The 20,162-nt window shown below is 35.2% G+C and overlaps 1 protein-coding gene across 7 annotated transcripts in view; it reads left to right on the forward strand.

Moving 5' to 3' along the window:
• LOC117342358 (leucine-rich repeat and calponin homology domain-containing protein 2-like) overlaps positions 1-19,611 on the forward strand; it is a 98,313-nt gene extending 78,702 nt beyond the window's left edge. For all 7 annotated transcript variants that reach the window (XM_033904504.1, XM_033904502.1, XM_033904505.1 and 4 more), the window contains 4 exons: positions 373-494; positions 1,582-1,719; positions 3,247-3,324; positions 14,925-19,611. In XM_033904504.1, coding sequence (XP_033760395.1) covers positions 373-494; positions 1,582-1,719; positions 3,247-3,324; positions 14,925-15,038 — 452 coding nt within the window. In that variant the 3' untranslated portion in view covers positions 15,039-19,611. The remainder of the gene's footprint in view (positions 1-372; positions 495-1,581; positions 1,720-3,246; positions 3,325-14,924) is intronic.
• The last annotated feature ends 551 nt before the right edge of the window (positions 19,612-20,162 follow it).

Below are 20,162 nucleotides of genomic sequence, written 5' to 3' on the forward strand. Positions count from 1 at the left end.
CAGTGATGTCCAGTATTATAATGACACATTTGGTTTATCTCCAGTGATGTCCAGTATTATAATGACACATTTGATTTATCTCCAGTGATGTCCAGTATTATAATGACACATTTGATTTATCTCCAGTGATGTCCAGTATTATAATGAGACATTTGATTTATCTCCAGTGATGTCCAGTATTATAATGACACATTTGATTTATCTCCAGTGATGCCCAGTATTATAATGACACATTTGATTTATCTCCAGTGATGTCCAGTATTATAATGACACATTTGATTTATCTCCAGTGATGTCCAGTATTATAATGACACATTTGGTTTATCTCCAGTGATGTCCAGTATTATAATGACACATTTGATTTATCTCCAGTGATGTCCAGTAGTACAATGAAGGTGATAGACAGCTACAAAGACACTGATCCAAATTTTACAATCCGGCGGCAGATGGAACAACAGCGGGAGGAAGGGGAAGTCATGGAGAATTTACGAAAGGTCAGTATGGCTCATCGACTGGTTTTATCAATATATATACAAGCTCAATTAAATCTAACACAAAAAATTGTAAAGAGCAACCCGCTTATTAAATTTGCATAGCCCTTTTTCCATGACAAAATATGCAAATAACCGGAGTATTCGTATAGGCGGAGTTGGGTTTTGGCCCCTCTTATACACATGTAGATCATCAGGTAGGTACTCAAAATGGGCGCTATATGATTGTTTACATTATTTGCATTAAAAATATATTTTAAAAAAAAATTATTTAAAATATAAGAATCAATACGAAATACATGGGTTGTTATTCTTTGTAAATGTACAAATAAAAACATTTGCATACACTTCATTATTTACTACTTGTCACTCTGGGTCCGATATCGGTCATACACGCATGGGTTGGCACTACGATGTACAATGTCATCGTTTCAATTAACATTCATTATCGTCTCGAGATGCGTTGTGTTCCTGCTATGAGTGTATTAGTTGTTTGATCATAGATGATGAACTGCTGAAGCAATAGACTGTCTTAAATGACCGTGACATATGTGTATAGTTGTTTGGGTTTGTTTTGGAAAATGGCGCACACACAAAAAGAGTTGTCGTTCATTACACATGCCCCCACAATGCAACGCGTCTAGTAAACAATCATGGCGATCGCAACCTGCCTCAACGAGTGTTCAAGTGCACAGAACACAGGTTTGGATCGATGCTATAGGCCTAATAAATAAACAAATCTCATCAAAAGATGAGGCATATAAATATTTTATTCAGTAATTCTTCTGCACAATGCTACTGATATGGTCTGGATAATAACTAAATATCATTATATCGATGCATCGAACGTAACCTGTAATGACGAAGTGTGAACCAATGATTAGATAACGTTGTACATCGTGTCAAATCAATATGTAAGTTAAAACCCATTTCATAAAACTTTTATTACGGGAAAATCACAAAAATACCCCAAAATTTGCAATTTGGAAACTGAATCACTGTAAACATTTTGTCCATAGCTTATTTGGATTAACAATGATTTGTCTGTTATAATATCAAATAAAACAAAAAAAATTCGCTTGTTTTGCAGACCATAGAGACCAAGTTGAAAGTGACACTTCCTGAAAATGTCCAGGATGTACTAAGAGATGGTGTACTTCTATGTCAGTTGGCGAACAGTATACGGCCGCGCTCTGTTACCAGCATACATGTCCCCTCGCCTGCTGTGGTAGGTTATCCCACGGTATATAATGTCAGTTGTACAACAGTATACGGCCCGTCGTTGTACAGCAGTATACGGCCACTCTCTGTCACCAGTATACATGTCCCCTCACCTGCTGTGGTAGGTTACCCCACCCGTATATAATGTCAGTTGTACAACAGTATACGACCGCGCTCTGTCACCAGTATACATGTCCCCTCACCTGCTGTGGTAGGTTATCCCATGGTATATAATGTCAGTTGTACAGCAGTATACGGCCACTCTCTGTCACCAGTATACATGTCCCCTCACCTGCTGTGGTAGGTTACCCCACCCGTATATAATGTCAGTTGTACAGCAGTATACGGCCGCGCTCTGTCACCAGTATACATGTCCCCTCACCTGCTGTGGTAGGTTATCCCACGGTATATAATGTCAGTTGTACAACAGTATACGGCCCCGCTCTGTCACCAGTATACATGTCCCCTCGCCTACTGTGGTAGGTTATCCCATGGTATATAATGTCAGTTGTACAACAGTATACGGCCGTGCTCCGTCCCCAGTATACATGTCCCCCTCGCCTGCTGTGGTAGGTTACCCCACGGTATATAATGTCGGTTGTACAACAGTATACGGCCACGCTCCGTCCCCAGTATACATGCCCCCTCACCTGCTGTGGTAGGTTATTCCACAGTATATAATGTCAGTTGTACAACAGTATACGGCCACGCTCCGTCCCCAGTATACATGTCCCCACACCTGCTGTGGTAGGTTATCCCATGGTATATAATGTCAGTTGTACAACAGTATACGGCTGCGCTCCGTCCCCAGTATACATGTCCCCTCACCTGCTGTGGTAGGTTATCCCACGGTATATAATGTCAGTTGTACAACAGTATACGGCCACTCTCTGTCACCAGTATACATGTCCCCTCACCTGCTGTGGTAGGTTATTCCACAGTATATAATGTCAGTTGTACAACAGTATACGGCCGCGCCCTGTCACCAGTATACATGTCCCCTCGCCTGCTGTGGTAGGTCATTCCACGGGATAACATGTCAGTTGTACAACAGTATACGACCGCGCTCTGTCACCAGTATACATGTCCCCTCGCCTGCTGTGGTAGGTCATTCCACGGGATAACATGTCAGTTGTACAACAGTATACGGCCCCGCTCCGTCCCCAGTATACATGCCCCCTCGCCTGCTGTGGTAGGTTATCCCACGGTATATAATGTCAGTTGTACAACAGTATACGGCCACTCTCCGTCCCCAGTATACATGTCCCCTCACCTGCTGTGGTAGGTTATCCCACGGGATAACATGTCAGTTGTACAACAGTATACGACCACTCTCCGTCCCCAGTATACATGTCCCCTCACCTGCTGAGGAGGGTTATACTAGTGCCGAAATTTATAATGATATTCCAACATTAGTTTATATTGTCATATTATAAGTTATTACTAATACCAAATGCATAGTGCTTAATCCATAAGTGGTAATGTCAGACCTTTTATAATGTCATTAGATCTAATAACTTCTCCATAATTTCAGCCAAAACTGACCATGGCAAAATGTCGGAAAAATGTGGAAAACTTCCTAGAGGCTTGTAAGAAAATTGGAGTAAATAGGGTATGTATACAACGATAAAGATGATTTCTCCTTTATTTATCATGGAGCTACAGTAACAACAGTGATTTCTCAATCATTTGATAGAAGTTGTGTATAATCTGTTTTAATTCTAAATTGATCCACTAGTAATTGAGATACTTACAGTTTAATGACATATTTCTATCTCTGTTAAGACTTGTTGTTCACTTTTACCTGTTGATGACTCAAGTTATGTGAATAAGAAAAAAAATACTTATGAAGTGTGTATCAACCTGATTGGGAGAAGGGAGATAACTCTTAATTTTGTTAGTTTTTCTAGTGTTTTTGTTTGTTATTTGTGATTTTACTGTTCTGTTTGAATTTCTTTATACTTTATTCATGAATCTTTTTAAGAATTTTACTTTAATGTAGTTTAATTATTTTGTTTCCTGTATGCTTTCAGCTGATTTAGTTTTTGTGAAATACTTCTGGAGATTTTTATAAAAATTCTTAATCCAATACCTTATATTTTTTGTTGAAATGTCTTTTGACATTCAGTAGTAGTGTAATTCTGTTTTATATACGAAGCATGTTATAGGGAGGAGATGTGTTCTTTATATTTAGTTCTGGTGTGAAATACTGACATGTCAGTCAATATCTATATATAAATTAAATCAGAAAATTTATTGTAAACAAAAATACCATCAAGAGCTTATATTAATTATTTACTTGTATTATAAACTGTTCTAATTGCTATTATTTAATTCATGAACTGTGAATATATTAAGGTGTCTTGAAAATTTATATGGATATTTTATTACTTCAAATTATATTTAAGATAAAATTGAATGAGTTGCAGTATTTAGAGATATTGTACAAATTTTCAGACAAAAATCCTGATAATTTTGATATGGACATAGTGATTTGAAAATGTAGGATAGATGCTTGTGTAAGTGTTGTTCACTGCATCAGTCTGTTGGTCTTTTTGTTAACACTCTGAAATCTATTCAATATGGACAATATATTGGGGGAAAAGTATTGAAAGCAGTAATGCTTTTTTCCAGTTCTCAAAATTTCCTATTTTCTTATTTATACTTACCAAAATACAAAATACTCTACGTGGGTACTTAGTAACTGTCCTTAAGTTCACTGTTCCTCTAACTTAGCTGTTCTTAGATTTATTGTTGGTGGCTGGTGAATACCAACACCTGAACACATGTTAATATGATTTTAAATTGAAATAAAGAACAAGCTAATAAAAACCCTTTGACTAGTGAGACAGAATTTTTTTAATGTTTTGATGCCCCTCATACAATAGACTGGTGTAATGTGAAGGATTTGTAAAGACACAAAGCTAGTAAAGCTTTGGTGTATCACTACAGATACGTGTATCACTACAGTGTATCACTACAGATACGTGTATCACTACAGTGTATCACTACAGTGTATCACTACAGATACGTGTATCACTACACACAAAGGTGTCGGGATAAAATCTCTTTACGTTGTATGTCACCATTCACTTCATGTTTTTTTTTTCTGTATGATTTTTTTTTTGTGATTCAATTATGTTCCTATCTAAATACACCCACAATCATTTTAAAAGCAGATTTCACAGGAAGGTAGGGACGTTTGGAGAAATGTGTATATATCCGCTTCAGGAGGACAAGAGTTTCAACGGCGGACAAGAGCACCTGAAACAGACCTGCAGTCAAAGAAGATGACTTCATTCTTGAAAATATTTGACGTTTTATTAGTATATTAAATTGTGTATATTCTACTTTTACCACCGTAAACCTTTCAGTTATAAAATGTTTTTGCAAAGTAATAGTTCTAAACTTATTTTCATTTGATTCTTCTTAAAAATCAGTGAAAATGAAATATATAATTCCTGATTTATTTCTGGATGAAAAAAGATACCATACAGAGTTTTTACTGCCACAAAAGCAACTGAGAAGGTTTACATTGACATACGTTTAGATGGGGACATAATGTTCAATTTCTGTTTTGTTTTTCCTTTGCAGCTAGTTGTTGCACAGTTATCTCCCTTATATGAGTTCTTCTCAGACTGTAGTTATCTCCCTGTATGAGTTTTCTGATGTTACTGCATGCTTTTGACAGACACATCGCATGTCGTGTGCTGGACATTCCCAGTGTTCCTGTCAGTTAACATCAAATCGCTAACAAATTAATGACTTTGTATTCAGAATAACCAAGTTCAATAGCATGGAACTGATCAGATCCATAACATTTGCATGGAAGATTCTAACAGTTGGAATGAAATGATTGTTGATTGTACATCAAAAATAAAATCAATACTAACAACGATACACAAATCATATGTGATGTCTGTACATCTAATGTTCTGAAGAAAAAAGTAAAAAAAGGATAACAAACTGCTCTTTTTCAGAAAAACTTATGTCAAGTGTTAAATGTTTAATTATTTTCTTATAGGGACACATTAAAATCATTCAACATTGAAACTATTCATTTCCTGGAGAAATACCTGCCTTTCAGATTATTTGAAAAGGGTCCTTGAATCTGTTGCGGAGATATGAAACCTGATTGGCAAACATCTTTAAGAAGCAAACTTTCTTTGAAAACTGTTTGGCAAACATCGTTAGAAGCAAACTTTCTTTAATTGGTAAAAAAATCATATTCATGGAAAAGTTAGCTAGCTAACATTGAATGTGATGTAAAAAGACTAAACAATGTTTAAACAGTAGCTAACAGAGTGTTGAATGTTTGCTTTCGTTCCAGGAGCATCTTTGTGCATGCGAAGACATCATTGATGGACTGCGGCCAGCACTTGTCGCTATAACTGTGCAACAACTAGTGTCGTTTCCAAGACTAACGCCCCTCGACTATTACGTGTCTTACTTTTGTTTGACTGTGTTTGTCGCCACTTGTTCTTTCTTGTTGATATATCCCATCCCTTGATTGGAAAAGCTGTCGAGGTTTTGGGGGTGTTTTTTGTCCTTGTTTTCTTGAACTCGATCATTACACAGATGCTCTTTTGTGGCTGCTCTAACACATAATAACATGCATTTTATTACCAAGAGCTTTCCATGTCTTAACTTGTCCTGTTGCCTAATGTTACAAGTCCTGGTTTGTTTTTATGTACTTTGTGTTAAAAAGACTCTGTCAAACAAATATTTACCGACACAAAATCTGTTTAAAATCTTGGCTTTTTTTTAGTAAGAAAACGCTAACCTGCATAATTGTATTTCACTTCATTCTTCTTGTTTTTAATTAATAAATCATATTTTTTCTCTGAAGAACTTGCACTTATAGAGGAAACTGCACAATAATCTGAATATATGTGAAATACCTAGGTGTGGGTTCTAAACAAGTTGGCCATATTTTGAAGCATACTTACGTTTGCGCTACTTACAAAGCTAATACCTACGCTGTGTTAGTTATTATTGTTAAGTTTACTTGTTATAACGTGCGAGACTACATTCCGGTGGTAGTACTGGTGAGAGAAGAGGGTACATTCCGGTGGTAGTACTGGTGAGAGAAGAGGGTACATTCCGGTGGTAGTACTGGTGAGAGAAGAGTGTACATTCGGGTGGTAGTACTGGTGAAAGAAGAGTGTACATTCGGGTGTCCTCACTTTATTGTTTGTATTTATTTTTGTTGATGTTGTATATTAGTGGTACTTATTTTGAGTTTGGTGATAAAACTTACTGGCATAAAGATGAAATCGTTAGTTCCAAATCGGTGAAACCGGAAGGACTATATGTTTCCTCTTCGTCCATCTTGTATGTACGTAACGCAAAAGTGTGTCAGGACTATACCGGCTTCATTCTGTGAGGGATTTTATATCAAACTTCTCACAATGATAAAGTACTATAATATCTCACACAAGTTCGAGTTTCAGAGTTTTTGGGTCAAGGTCAAGGTCACCATAGCTATATATAGTGGGGGCTGGCAGGGGACATGTATTGCTTTAGTGAAACCCATTATACTCATTTTCATTAATAAATAAAAATGCTATAAAAATATATTGAAGGAACATGTTCTCAGCAATCTCATTCAAGAGATGTCTTATTTACAAAAGAACTGGTACAAATTGTATCATCAAAGGTCAGTTGTAGAGACATCTAATTCTGCCTCCGTTTAGATCAAAATCATGAGTAGAAAGTAGATTAAAAAGTTCCACTTTTTAACGTTTATGTTATGTACTAGGTAGAATGTTGTTAGTTTTGCTATTCAGTATATTTTTCAAGCTTCATCTTTAGCTTGAACTGCTTTATTTCTGAACTGATTGTTGCGTGTAATAGAATCTCACCGTTGACCTTGTCCAAGGTGACTCCGTAATGATAGCAGGTAAGATATCACCTCTTACTGCTTTAACATGTACTGTCACTGATATATTTAAATATTGCTTGTCAATATTTAATATTTAACATAAATTGAAAAAAAATTTTTTTTTTAAACATTTTGAATATAACTACTAGTATTTTGAAAATTGATAGTGATATCACATTCTACAAACTGAAAAAATATCATAGTTTATACAAGGAAATTGTGTAATTGTTGTATGTCCGTCTATATTCAAATGGAGTTTATGGTCTGGCATTGTCTGTCCTGCTTAAAATTAGGTTTCTCGGGAGATCTCTTCCGACAGTTTTTAACCAATCATCTTGATAATAATAATATTATGTAGTTGTGTTTCCCTGAACATGACTTCGATTGGACTATTTTTGCAAAAGTTACTGCCCTTTTTGTTTACATCAATATTTGATTTTTGTCCAGAGATCTACATTTTTAACCGATCTCTCTGAAACTTAGGTAGGCTTTATAATCATGGTGTGTAGTTGTAATGTTAGTGTTATACACGTCAATATAAATACTACAAACCTTAGGTCGAAAATGTTTGTAAGCAAATATCAATATAGCAAGCTTGTCCTACACAAATTTGTCACATCATAAATCTACAAACTACGCTCAATATATTTTTTTGTAAGTTGTAGGTTATCTTTTTTTTTTTTTAGATGTCCCTGGGCATTTGTTTCTAGTCTACTACACATATTACCTACCTTATCTCCCTTAGACTGCCTTTTATCATAAAATATCCCTAATATTCTGTTTAATTTTAAAGATAACAATATAATTTAATAGTTGATAGTCCTGGTTGTTTTGAAGAAGATAGAAATTGATGATAGGGTTTTTACTCTGAAAGTATCATTTCTATTGATAAAAGTAATACGGCTTTAGGACAATCAATGAGAATAGTTGATATGTATGGATGTGTGTATCACCAATAAAGAGTTTGAAATGTGCAATAGATATTTCTCTGAATGACTTTGTTGTATGACATCAAAGGTTTTTTTTTTAGTTCACCTTGCACACAGGGATGGTGAGTTTATGCCAAGGCACAGCTTCAGGATTTGATAAAATTTCGTCTGGAAAATTATTGGCAAAGAAGATAAAATGTATGAATGGAGGGTGTATCTCCCTTTGGGCTCAAGAGATGGGGCCCAATAGGGAAAATAAGGTTTAATTCTTTAAATCACTAATCGTCCTGAATGACTAAAGTGATTTCAATGAATTTGGTCTGGAGCATCATTAGGCAAAAGAGTTGGAATGCCATATAAATTGAGAGTGTGGCTCTCTTTGGGCAGGAGGGGTGTGGCTCAATTTGGAAAATTGAGGTAAATCCTTTAAATTGCTGTTAGTCCTGAAGGACAGAATTTATTTTGATGAAATTTGATCTGGAGCATTATCGGGCAAAGGAGATCTAATCCTGGGGGCCTAAAGTGGAAATATTACAAATAAAATCCTCCTTCTTGAAGAATGACAGGATTTGTTCCACATTTAGTTTAAACCATAGTTGTAAGATGCTGAAAAAAAGGTAGCAAATAATTGTTGTATAGCTTAAAATTTTCAGCATGATTACTGAAATATCCAGTTGAGCGTTGCAGGTCCTCTAGGCCTCTTGTTTTGTATAGTCGGAGCATACCACATGTATGTTGGATCTTTGTATGGGTAATATACATGGATAAATGTGTACTTGCTTCTTATCTCTAGGAAATAGGCTTAAGTTATATATATGTTATACCATTCTGTTGGACAGTTGTCTGATGTATTGTGTGTGGCCTGTCTACTTACGAACTGGATGTTCAATGCTCAAGCAATTTTGTAAGATTGTTTATCTCTGAAATTCTCAATTTTGTAATTAAGTATAGCTTGCTTGATACTTATATGAAAAAAAAAATAACAATGTTTGTTACTTAATTTTAAAGATTCTCAATTTTGATATTTTAGTTTAAAAATTCTCAGTGTTTGATATTTAAGTTTAATAATTCTCAGTTATGATATCAAATTTTAAGAATCTCAATTTTGATATCTAAGTTTTAAAATTTGTCAATGTTTGATATTCAAGTTAATCCCTAAAATCATATTTTTGACTGCTGAAGTTGAATGTAGTAATGGAAACTTAAAATTATAAACATATTGGCGCGCAATAAGCATAATTAATTGTAGCTGATATTGTATCCAGTTTTGATATCTGCAGTATTTTATATAGAAGACAACTCACCACCTTTAATGATATCCCTACTCAAAATACATGTAAGTTTTGATTTTGTTTACATTTTGTAAAATACTCTCAAAGATCTGTACATATTATGGCCATCCTCTTCTGCCACTGTGACAGAAAATTAACGGTTTCCTATGACAATCAGATTTTGTTACAGACACAGCTATTTATATAATGCCTTTCCATTTTCAATTCAAGTATTTTACAATATGTGATTATTTTTATTGGTAAATGGTCTTTCATTAACATGGAGTAAATCTTCCATCTAGCACCTCACCTGAGCAGCATACTGCTACAATACAAGTCAATTACGGGGACACAGAGAAATCTGTCTCCAAATCCAGGCTGTGGTTGTAGGACAGAGTGGTGGACGAGTCGGATGATATGATTATGTAATTCACTCTGATGAAAAATTCTCTAAGGGTGCCAATACAAATAAATATGTAGATTATCGGCAACATGACATGATATGTAATGACAATTTACTCCAGATTTACAAAGACAATTTGAACTATCTTTAAATCAATGTAATCAGGTAATATAACCAGGAAATATCTTATCAAACCCGTGTTTGGTTTTCTCTGCCTACCAGAAACGACATTCACCAGCTCTGACTGTATACGTGTTATGGATATGCAATAATGTTATAATATATACAGCAGATTTGCACAGGTCCATCCAATTGAGATGCCATCGTGTATGATTCATTTAATTAGTGGGGTGATTTATAATGATTTATGGTAATTAGGATATTGGTAACAATGACCTTGGCCACACTTAATGACATTACACTGTATGATACACATGTAACAAAGTTTACAGCGCCATGCACATACCGATAGTTTAGAGACGTATAACAGTATTACTTTTTACGATTCTCCCATATAAACATATGCTGTAGATATACTTGTTAATATATAAATACCTTGTGATTGTGTTATAAACTACATACTAGTCTGATTAAAGAGTACATGGAGATATGTCCATTATATACGTACGAGTCTGTCATGTAGACTTAATTATGTGAAGGTTGCTATTTTGAAGGGTTTGTTTTCGCTACCAGGCATTTTAGAGGATAGGCTGATACAACAGAAAAGTACAGTTCTGTAATTTAGAAATAAAATAATTTCGGATATTTATGGCCTGTTCTGAAATTTCTGTGAAAATCAATACTTTTTACATCAATCTTTTTGTAAAACTGAACATTTGAAGTATCCACCTTTACTGGTGACCGGTTGATCAGTATGGTGACTGGTTGATTGGTATGGTGACTGGTTGATTGGAAGGTATGGTGACTGGTTGATCGGTATGGTGACCGGTTGATTGGTATGGTGACTGGTTGATCAGTATGGTGACCGGTCGATCAGTATGGTGACTGGTTGATCAGTACGGTGACCGGTTGATCAGTATGGTAACCGGTTGATCAGCATGGTGACCGGTTGATCAGTATGGTGACCGGTTGATCAGTATGGTGACCGGTTGATCAGTAGGGTGACTGGTTGATCAGTAGGGTGACTGGTTGATCAATACGGTGACCGGTTGATCAGTATGGTGACCGGTTGATCAGTATGGTGACTGGTTGATCAATACGGTGACCGGTTGATCAGTATGGTGACCGGTTGATCAGTATGGTGACCGGTTGATCGGTACAGTGACCGGTTGATCAGTATGGTGACCGGTTGATCAGTACGGTGACCGGTTGATCAGTAGGGTGATCGGTACAATGACCGGTTGATCAGTATGGTGACCGGTTGATCAGTATGGTGACTGGTTGATCAATATGGTGACCGGTTGATCAGTATGGTGACCGGTTGATCGGTACGTTGATCGGTACGGTGACCGGTTGATCAGTACGGTGACCGGTTGATCAGTAGGGTGACAGGTTGATCGGTACGGTGACCGGTTGATCGGTACGGTGACCGGTTGATCGGTACGGTGACCGGTTGATCGGTACGGTGACCGGTTGATCAGTACGGTGACCGGTTGATCAGTATGGTGACCGGTTGATCAGTACAGTGACCGGTTGATCAGTATGGTGACTGGTTGATTAGCATGGTGACCGGTTGATCAGTAGGGTGACTGGTTGATCGGTATGGTGACCGGTTGATCAGTACAGTGACCGGTTGATCGGTATGGTGACTGGTTGATCGGTACGGCGATCGGTATGGTGACCGGTTGATCAGTATGGTACAGCTGTGTGTTGAGACAGTTAGGATCGGTAGTGTGAGAGTGGAGCTGGTAATCAAGCTGGTAATGTGATTAACAAAAGGTGCATTGAAAATGTACGATAATTTGTGTTATATATATTTAAAAATGGTGATATATTGTAAATACCTTAATACAATGTAGATAATGACGAGATATTTTGTATACTGTAGTTTTTGTTGGTGTAAGACTTTACCAAAGATATATATTGTATAAAGGACGTTGGCCAAAATACCCTCTGTACTTGTCAATGGACTGGAGAAGTGGCTGTAGATATCTTATTCATTCCAATAAATGCCTTCAAGTCTTTAGTTTGTTTTGGTATCCCACTCACCATCATTTACATGAGTTCAGGAAGTTCTGCAATATTCTGAAATGAGATATGCATCTTTAGTATAGGGGTCATGATATGATACCAGTAATAGTGTAAGTCCCTCCTAAGTAGTGAACGAATATATACCACATGCCAGTGATTGTGATTCACTTGTCCATTGTATTTTCTTACTCTATTGTTGAAATCATGTTCTTGTAAAGTGACATTCCGACTGGCCTCCTAAATGTCCCTGATGTGAAGTTGACAGCATTGAAAATGGAGGGTATTTTGGCTAAAAATAAAATTTGTGTCCGATAAGATTGTAAATAAGAGAGGACAGAAGGGTTGTTTTTGAAGTATGTGAGTTATTCCAAGTGAATTAAAAATAAAATAATTCTGCAAGAAGAAATATTGTTCTTACATTGAGTTTAAAATGCTATTCTCTGAAACAGGAAGAAAGAATTTTCTGTGAACTATTTAACTGTATGTTGTGAATGTTGTATTTGGCTACCTGCATTATATAGCAGTACTATTGCTATTGTCAGCCGTGTTAAGAGTTGTAATCACTGAGTGTTAATATCAGTTATAATGGATATATTTTTCATTTAATATTGATTTTTGGTGCAAATTGTTGTCTTTCATTAATCATCAGAATCTGTATTCAACATCCTCAACATTAATCATTACATGTATTACCATAATACTGGCTCAGGATGTGTGGTTGTTACTATGGAGATATATTTAATCATAAAAATGATTTGTCTCCCATTTTAGTTGTGATCGCTTTATTGGTCTCCAGGCTAACAGTAGACAATCTCCACATGTAATGCTGCTTTTATACAATCATTATGACTATAAGGTAATGTGTTTATTTATACATGTTTTTTGTGATATGAGAAAAAGTGTCTATACGTGTAACTTGGATCTCCATATCTATATTAGTATTCCTGACTTCGGTATTCACACTGAAGATACCGTCTTCTAATCAGATAGATATATATTTGGTAAATCTTTTCAGATGGAATCTTATCCTGGCTGGTTGGATTACCATAAATTTATTCAATTGGTAACAACCTATAGACGTTAAAAAAAATTATAGTTTATTTTCTAAAATATTTGTCTGATACTGATTGAAACTTTCAAACAGATTTTACTTTTTGTGTCAACAGTACAATATCTCTTTAATGCATTACTCATAGTTTTTTCATGTAGATGCTTTAGATTTTATGTTTCACTTATGACAGTATTAGTTAAAAGATGTTTGGTGATGATGTTGAATGTAGTATCGGTGTAACCGAACATTGCCTAATGTCATACTTATGTGATACAGACCTGAGGGTTTCAAAGCCTGTTAGCTTAACAAGCCTTTGAAGAAACTTTTTAGAATTTACAAAATTGAAGTCAATGGCTGTTTGTTTAAACATTTTCAGAAATGTTGACTCTGTAGTTAATACATTTCATGATTTTTTTAATTTAAAGTTCAATTAACAGAAAACAATTCTAGAATTTAAAGATGATATTTTTGCAGAAAGCAAAAGGAGAAGTACTATGAAGACTACTTTTCTTAAACTCTTTTTTTGTGTCTTGATAAAATGTGGAATCAACAAAAATACTGGTAGTTAGAACACTAGGTATTTATTGTTACTTCATTGTTGCTCATGAATTGTTAATTCACTTATTGTATTGGTTTTGCAGAAGTTTTTGTTATTTAATGTTGATAAGTTCATTGCCTATTGTTATTTTGATTTTGATATGTTGACAGACTATTGTCTGATTATATGATATTCCAAAAACATAGTGGGTAAATCGTGTTTTGTAAAGAGTGTTGATACTTATTTGTATCATGTAAAAGAAATCAATGATTTGGTTAATAAGCCAAAGCTAGGTTAACTGGACAAAATTTATCATAACTGTATTTTGGTATTCATTTGTACTTTCAGAGTTTATAAAAACTACTTTCGAAATAGAAATTGGAGACATTATGATAGCATTTTATTTAAATAAGAGATTGTTATAATGCTGGAATATTTTACATTTATAGAACATTCAATTATAAAATTTTGAGTGATTGATTCTTGATACCAAGGAATTTTTGTTCTCGTTGAAATGCTATGGTTGTCTTACACCTTTGTAAGGGATAAATACCCACACTGTCTTTGAAAATCAGGATGTATACCATTTTACCAGAGAGTGTCTGGCTATTAATATTAGTTTTGCATATGCTCTGTTCAGTATTATACCAAATCAGAGTTTTTAAGTCGTCAACAAAATTGGAGTTATTATATAAATAACCTGTAACATCATGCCAACATAGGATTGTGCTTCAAAGTGTTGGTTGTGTTTTTGTATGTTTGCTGCTGTTTGTATAACCATTTTTACACGAATCATTTTTGAACATTTAATCATTAACAATCTGGTAAAAAAAATGTTTTTTGGTAGTTTATTTAGTCCTGAATACGGAAGTGATTTTTATTTTTCAACAAAAACTTTTCAAACATGTAAAAATGTCTGTGTTGTAGTAATAACATTTGGGGAAAACATGTTATTTATTGTGCTGATTTGTTTCTGTCTTTCCAGGATCAAATTTGTGCCGCACAAGATATTTTGGAAGAGAAAGGGATCTCAAGGGTAGCAGTAACCATATCTGCACTTGTTGCCATAACAACCAATCCGAGGTCTTCTAATGTCTGACAGTTTCCCACAGACAAACATAGATCTAAAAGGAAATAGTCATTTGGCCGCTGTGTCACTTGATATTAAATACAAATACGGAAAGCATGTCTAGCTATCAGCTGTCAGTGGCAGTGACTCTTTCTGTACTTGGGTAGGTGAGCTGTCTATGTAGGCTCGGGGCCAGATCTACCAAATCTTATTTGGTCAAACCTTTCATACAATTACCATATTTCGTATGACCTGCCAGATTTGGTGGAAAAAACCTATCATGTTCGTAGGAGAAATAGGCTACTGTCATATTTTACCATATTTGGTAATGCTAGGCGTAGCACTATGAGCATATTTGGTACAATAACCATATTTGGTCAATAAGATTGCGTGTACCTAAACTGCATTTGTAGTTTTGCTCTTTTGTGGCCTCTTTGTGAAAAATGGCAATATATACCATGTTATTGTCATTTTATACCTAATAAGAACAGATAACAAGAAATGCAGGTTGCATTCAGTTAATAATCTTGATTTCTTCTTATTTTGTTGCCGTGGTGACAGCGTTACCAGAACATGGCAATAAGAAGAACAATGACAAGATATGAGTTGCGTTGACAACTAATATTAACAGTTGGTAAAAACCAATGTTTTGAAATGCCTTATATGGTCTCTCCTTTGACATATTCGATTCTGTCAAGGGCAGGTAATTCTTTGCTAGCAATTGTGCAGCTCTCCGAAGGTGACAATGTGTCGTGACCGAAGGTGAGTGTGTCTCGTGACACTGAAGGGTGAAGGATGACCATACAAAACTTGTGATATTTTTTTGGCCTTGGTCATGGTCATTTCCACTCCTTTGTCGAGCATTCTTCAGGAAGAACTCTCTTCCTCTTCGCTATGTATAATGATATTTCGTAATCTGTTTACACACCTAATGATCCTTCCCTACCAGAGTTCTACCCTGCCAATTTAAACCAGGGTGTTTTTGTGTATGCTAAGGCTATTTGTGTACCTATTTAAGCTTGTGAAACATTTCTGCGTGGATATGCTTAGATACACCTATATAGTGAACAGAGAAATAGTTTTGCTTCTGGAAATTAACAATCTGTATCTTATATTTTAATGGACGTTTATACAAGATAAAGGAAAACAGAGGAAAATAAACAATATTCAATTGGTATAAAAAGGAACTTGTATGAAGAAATATCCTAGATGCATTTTAAATAACACATTTCATTTCCAAGAAACTTATTATTTGTCATAACTAGCAAATTGACTGGGATGTGTAAGGTATAATGATGGAATTTTAATCGGATAAACAGGACATGATTAATAAGATATGTATATAATGGGATGGAATTCGGGGTAAATGTAAATAGTATTTCGTGCAAGATAGCCAACATATTTATACTGTACAGCTTAGCAACGAAATATAGGTTGATATGACTAAAGTGTGAAATAAGAGGGTACATATTTATTATCATATTACTTCAGTGTGATAGACAACACAAGTAAAGAAATTTGTCATGTCGGGGGGGGGGGGGATAAGACAAAAAGATTGTCTTCGTGGACAGTCAAACCTGGCAACCAGATGGATTGATTAGATTCTGTAGTCTTATGGAATAAAATAGTATTAAGTCTTGAGTAGCTATGTGGTGATAATTATCGGATAGCAAAATTTTCAATTCTTAAATTGAAAGTGTTTTCTTTAATAGCTGTATTTACCCTAGGTAGGATTGAGGGTATATCTTGTACAATGAGTAAGTGTAAAATGCATGCAATTATATACGATATACCGATATTTATAACAGATATTTTGCTTTGACTGCAGGCAGTCAAAATAGGCTTCCATTTGATACGTCATGCTACACATAACCTTGGTATATTGTAGTAGAAAATGCTTCTATATTTACATTGGTCTTATAAGTTAGCCATATGTCAATGAAAACCTGTTCTTTTTGATAGTTAATAAATAAAAGATTAAAACGGGATAAATCTAGAAGGAAAATAATATTTCATTCCTAATCTGAAAATGTACGCAAACATTTAACTATGATTGATATCCTCTTATTAAAACTCATCTCAAATGGCATACACCATCCTTAAAATCCATGGGTTCTGTTCCCAATATGCATACCCTGTCTACATTCTTACTGCGTCGTGTCAAAATCAATGGCCTTTTCTGATTGGTCTGATTGGTTCCATGGAGACGTTGAGATGTGACCAGTCGTTTCTGATTGGTCTGATTGGCTCCATGGAGACGTTGAGATGTGACCAGTCGTAGGCCAGTATGTTTTCAGTTTACATGGAAGCTACAACCAAGTTAAAGTCTATCAGTATATGAATATTCTGTGGAGGGAATCCTTTCAACCAAAACAAAACCAAATGTTTTCGAATTATGCATAGATTGGTTAATTTATTTCCGCACGGTGGGCGGAGAGAGCGTTTGAATTTGTTGTGGCGTATTCAAAGTGTAAAGATAATAAACAATATGCAATGTTATAAATTATACATTTATTGGGAAGAGGACCCTTGGATTTAGAAGTTGTCCGTTGTTTCATTCAGCTGTTCAGCGTGTGCATACTGATATATATTGCATTTTCATTGTGAAAACATAGATACCATTTGTCTCGGTGATATATTCGTCCCTACAGATCTCCCAAATACATTTCTAGTGCAAGCTTACCAGTCCCTCGTAACTTCGGGTTCGCTATTATCGTCCACATCGAAGGCACTTACCTATTGAAAATGTCTCAAAGATATCGCTATATAATCTTATATATTATATATGTAAATACATCATGTAAGTTAAATTGTTCTTTGTCGAAAATAAATTGGTGTTAAAACTATTTGTGTGTCGGAGCATATCAAAACCATTTTGAATACTTAAGTTTCCAACTTTTGCAAATCATGTTCGTCTTGTGCACACCTTTCAATACTTTGTAATGGTTTTTTTCTTCAGTATAGGATTTAATGCAATAAGATACGTTACAGGAGGTACTGGTGTAAAGTGAAAACTATTCATTGTGATTTAAGCAATTTTAACATATGATTATGAGAAGGAAGGATATTCTGTTTTCCACGCTTTGGTTCAAGTTCCATGTCAATTCTAGCAAGCATGTATGCCGGATTTGAGACATGTCAGATTTAGAAGCCTTTTGATTTTTTGGTTGTTGTGGCAACTGGTTACCCGCTAATAACATCAAGCCGTTTCAGTTGTTCCACGGTCACAAAGCCAAGTAGAATTGAGCATCCAGTTTAAATGTAATCATAACAAATCAGAAATATCATGAAGATATTAATTATTGTCCAATACATGTAAAAAAAAAATTCAATATCATGTAAAGAATTTTTCATGGGGACATTTAACCCAGATATTAGATGTACAACATGCAGTTTTTCCGTGTGCCTACCTATATTACTAAGATATATTAATCCTGGGTGTGTGACAAAGTGGCGCCATACACCACTGTTCGCTTAATAAGGAAGCTTGTATAATGGGTCTATTGAAGAATTTAGGAAACAAATAACATTATCAGTATTTCATACACGCTCCACCAAGACTCACCGAAACTCACCGAAACTTTGATTCTACCTGGAACCGATTGTTATACCTATTGTTTGACAAATCGTCTATCTCAACTACTATATAAAAGTGTTTGTCATATGGAATTTGATTTGGCACTGGGGGAAATGTCGGTTGTGATAATATAAAGTAGCTTATGGTAAAGATTCATAATGTCAGTTTTGGATAGCTTTACTAGCTTAACTTCCAATCCACTACTATAGTCCACTTCCTAGGGACTTAGAATTTCGAGATAAAACACATATTCCGTATATCGAGGATTATAATGACAAATTCGGTTGTTTAGTTTTATGGTCATCTAGCAAGATTTTAAAACTTCCCAAATTGGTTAACTACATACATTTTCTTTTACCATTGATAGAACTTTTCAAAGTGATGAAAAGATATGTCTACTATTGAAACACATCTTATGTTCATACGGAGTTCATTTATCGTGGATGGAGAGCATTAGGTAATCACTCGGAAGTCCTCTAAATATATGTGTAGGTAGTTAAGGAGCGTCAAATGTATACTTAGTAAGCATATTTTACTTTTTATCTAGTTTTACTGCAAGCTACCCGATCCATTCCCATTTTGAAGGTTATGTGGTTGTCCATGGATCGGAAGTTTCCGGTTCCTGTTTCTGTTCATATTCACACCGTTACTATTTGTATTTTGACATACGGACAACACGGAATATGCAAACATGTCTCGGGTCGTTGTCAATGTGTTCTGTAGACCTTGTATGTGATGAAAGCCTCAACATTTGTGATATTGTTTTAGATGTCTTCTCCTGCAATGTCTGCCTGCTGGCACTACCAATTATTATTTATACCGGTTTTTGTTTACAGATTTGTAATTTTGAAGGGAAAATTGTATTTCGTGTTTTAACCATGTTTCAGTTCATTAAGCATGCTTCATCTCGGAATATATTTTCATTGTCATCATTGAATGTATCACAAAACGTGCTTTTTATAGGAAATGTACCTTCAAAAATTAAATTAAACCAAATAAAAACCGATGAAAAAGTGAAGAACTCTCTAAAATGTCTTTGTATTTTCTTTAAAATTTTTGACACTATGCAAATTATAAACATTGTATGCATACGTTCAACGACAAAGTATCAAATTCGTAAGTTAAGATTGATTAGAAGGCATGGCTTACTTCGATGGGTTGTCGAATTTCAATGTATCGCAGGGTGGGATTATTAATCGGAGAGGATTATATTGGGACCAAAAACAACACCGGATTCGATACTTTGCAATCTAGGTAGGCTATTGGAATAGTCTTTTTATTCTGCGTCCGAGTCGATGCACCACAACTTTAAAATGTTTTATCGACTCCGACAACCAACACGGTAATACGGATTTTCTTTAATTTATGAAAAACAGGTGGATTCTCCTTATGAACAAATATTTTTGTATGAGATGTGTGTTAAATTTCTCCAGACTTGGTAGGACTACATACATGTTGTCGGATACCCACGGTTAAATGCATAGTGCAAATTGTGTAGTGTAATCAATTGTTGCTATGCGACGATGGGTAGGCCCCTTGACCAAATGCTTGTAGTCTGGTGTTAGTCTTCACTTGAG

This window comes from Pecten maximus, chromosome 14, assembly GCF_902652985.1.
Source record: "Pecten maximus chromosome 14, xPecMax1.1, whole genome shotgun sequence".
In the NCBI taxonomy this organism is placed as follows: Eukaryota; Metazoa; Mollusca; class Bivalvia; order Pectinida; family Pectinidae; genus Pecten; species Pecten maximus.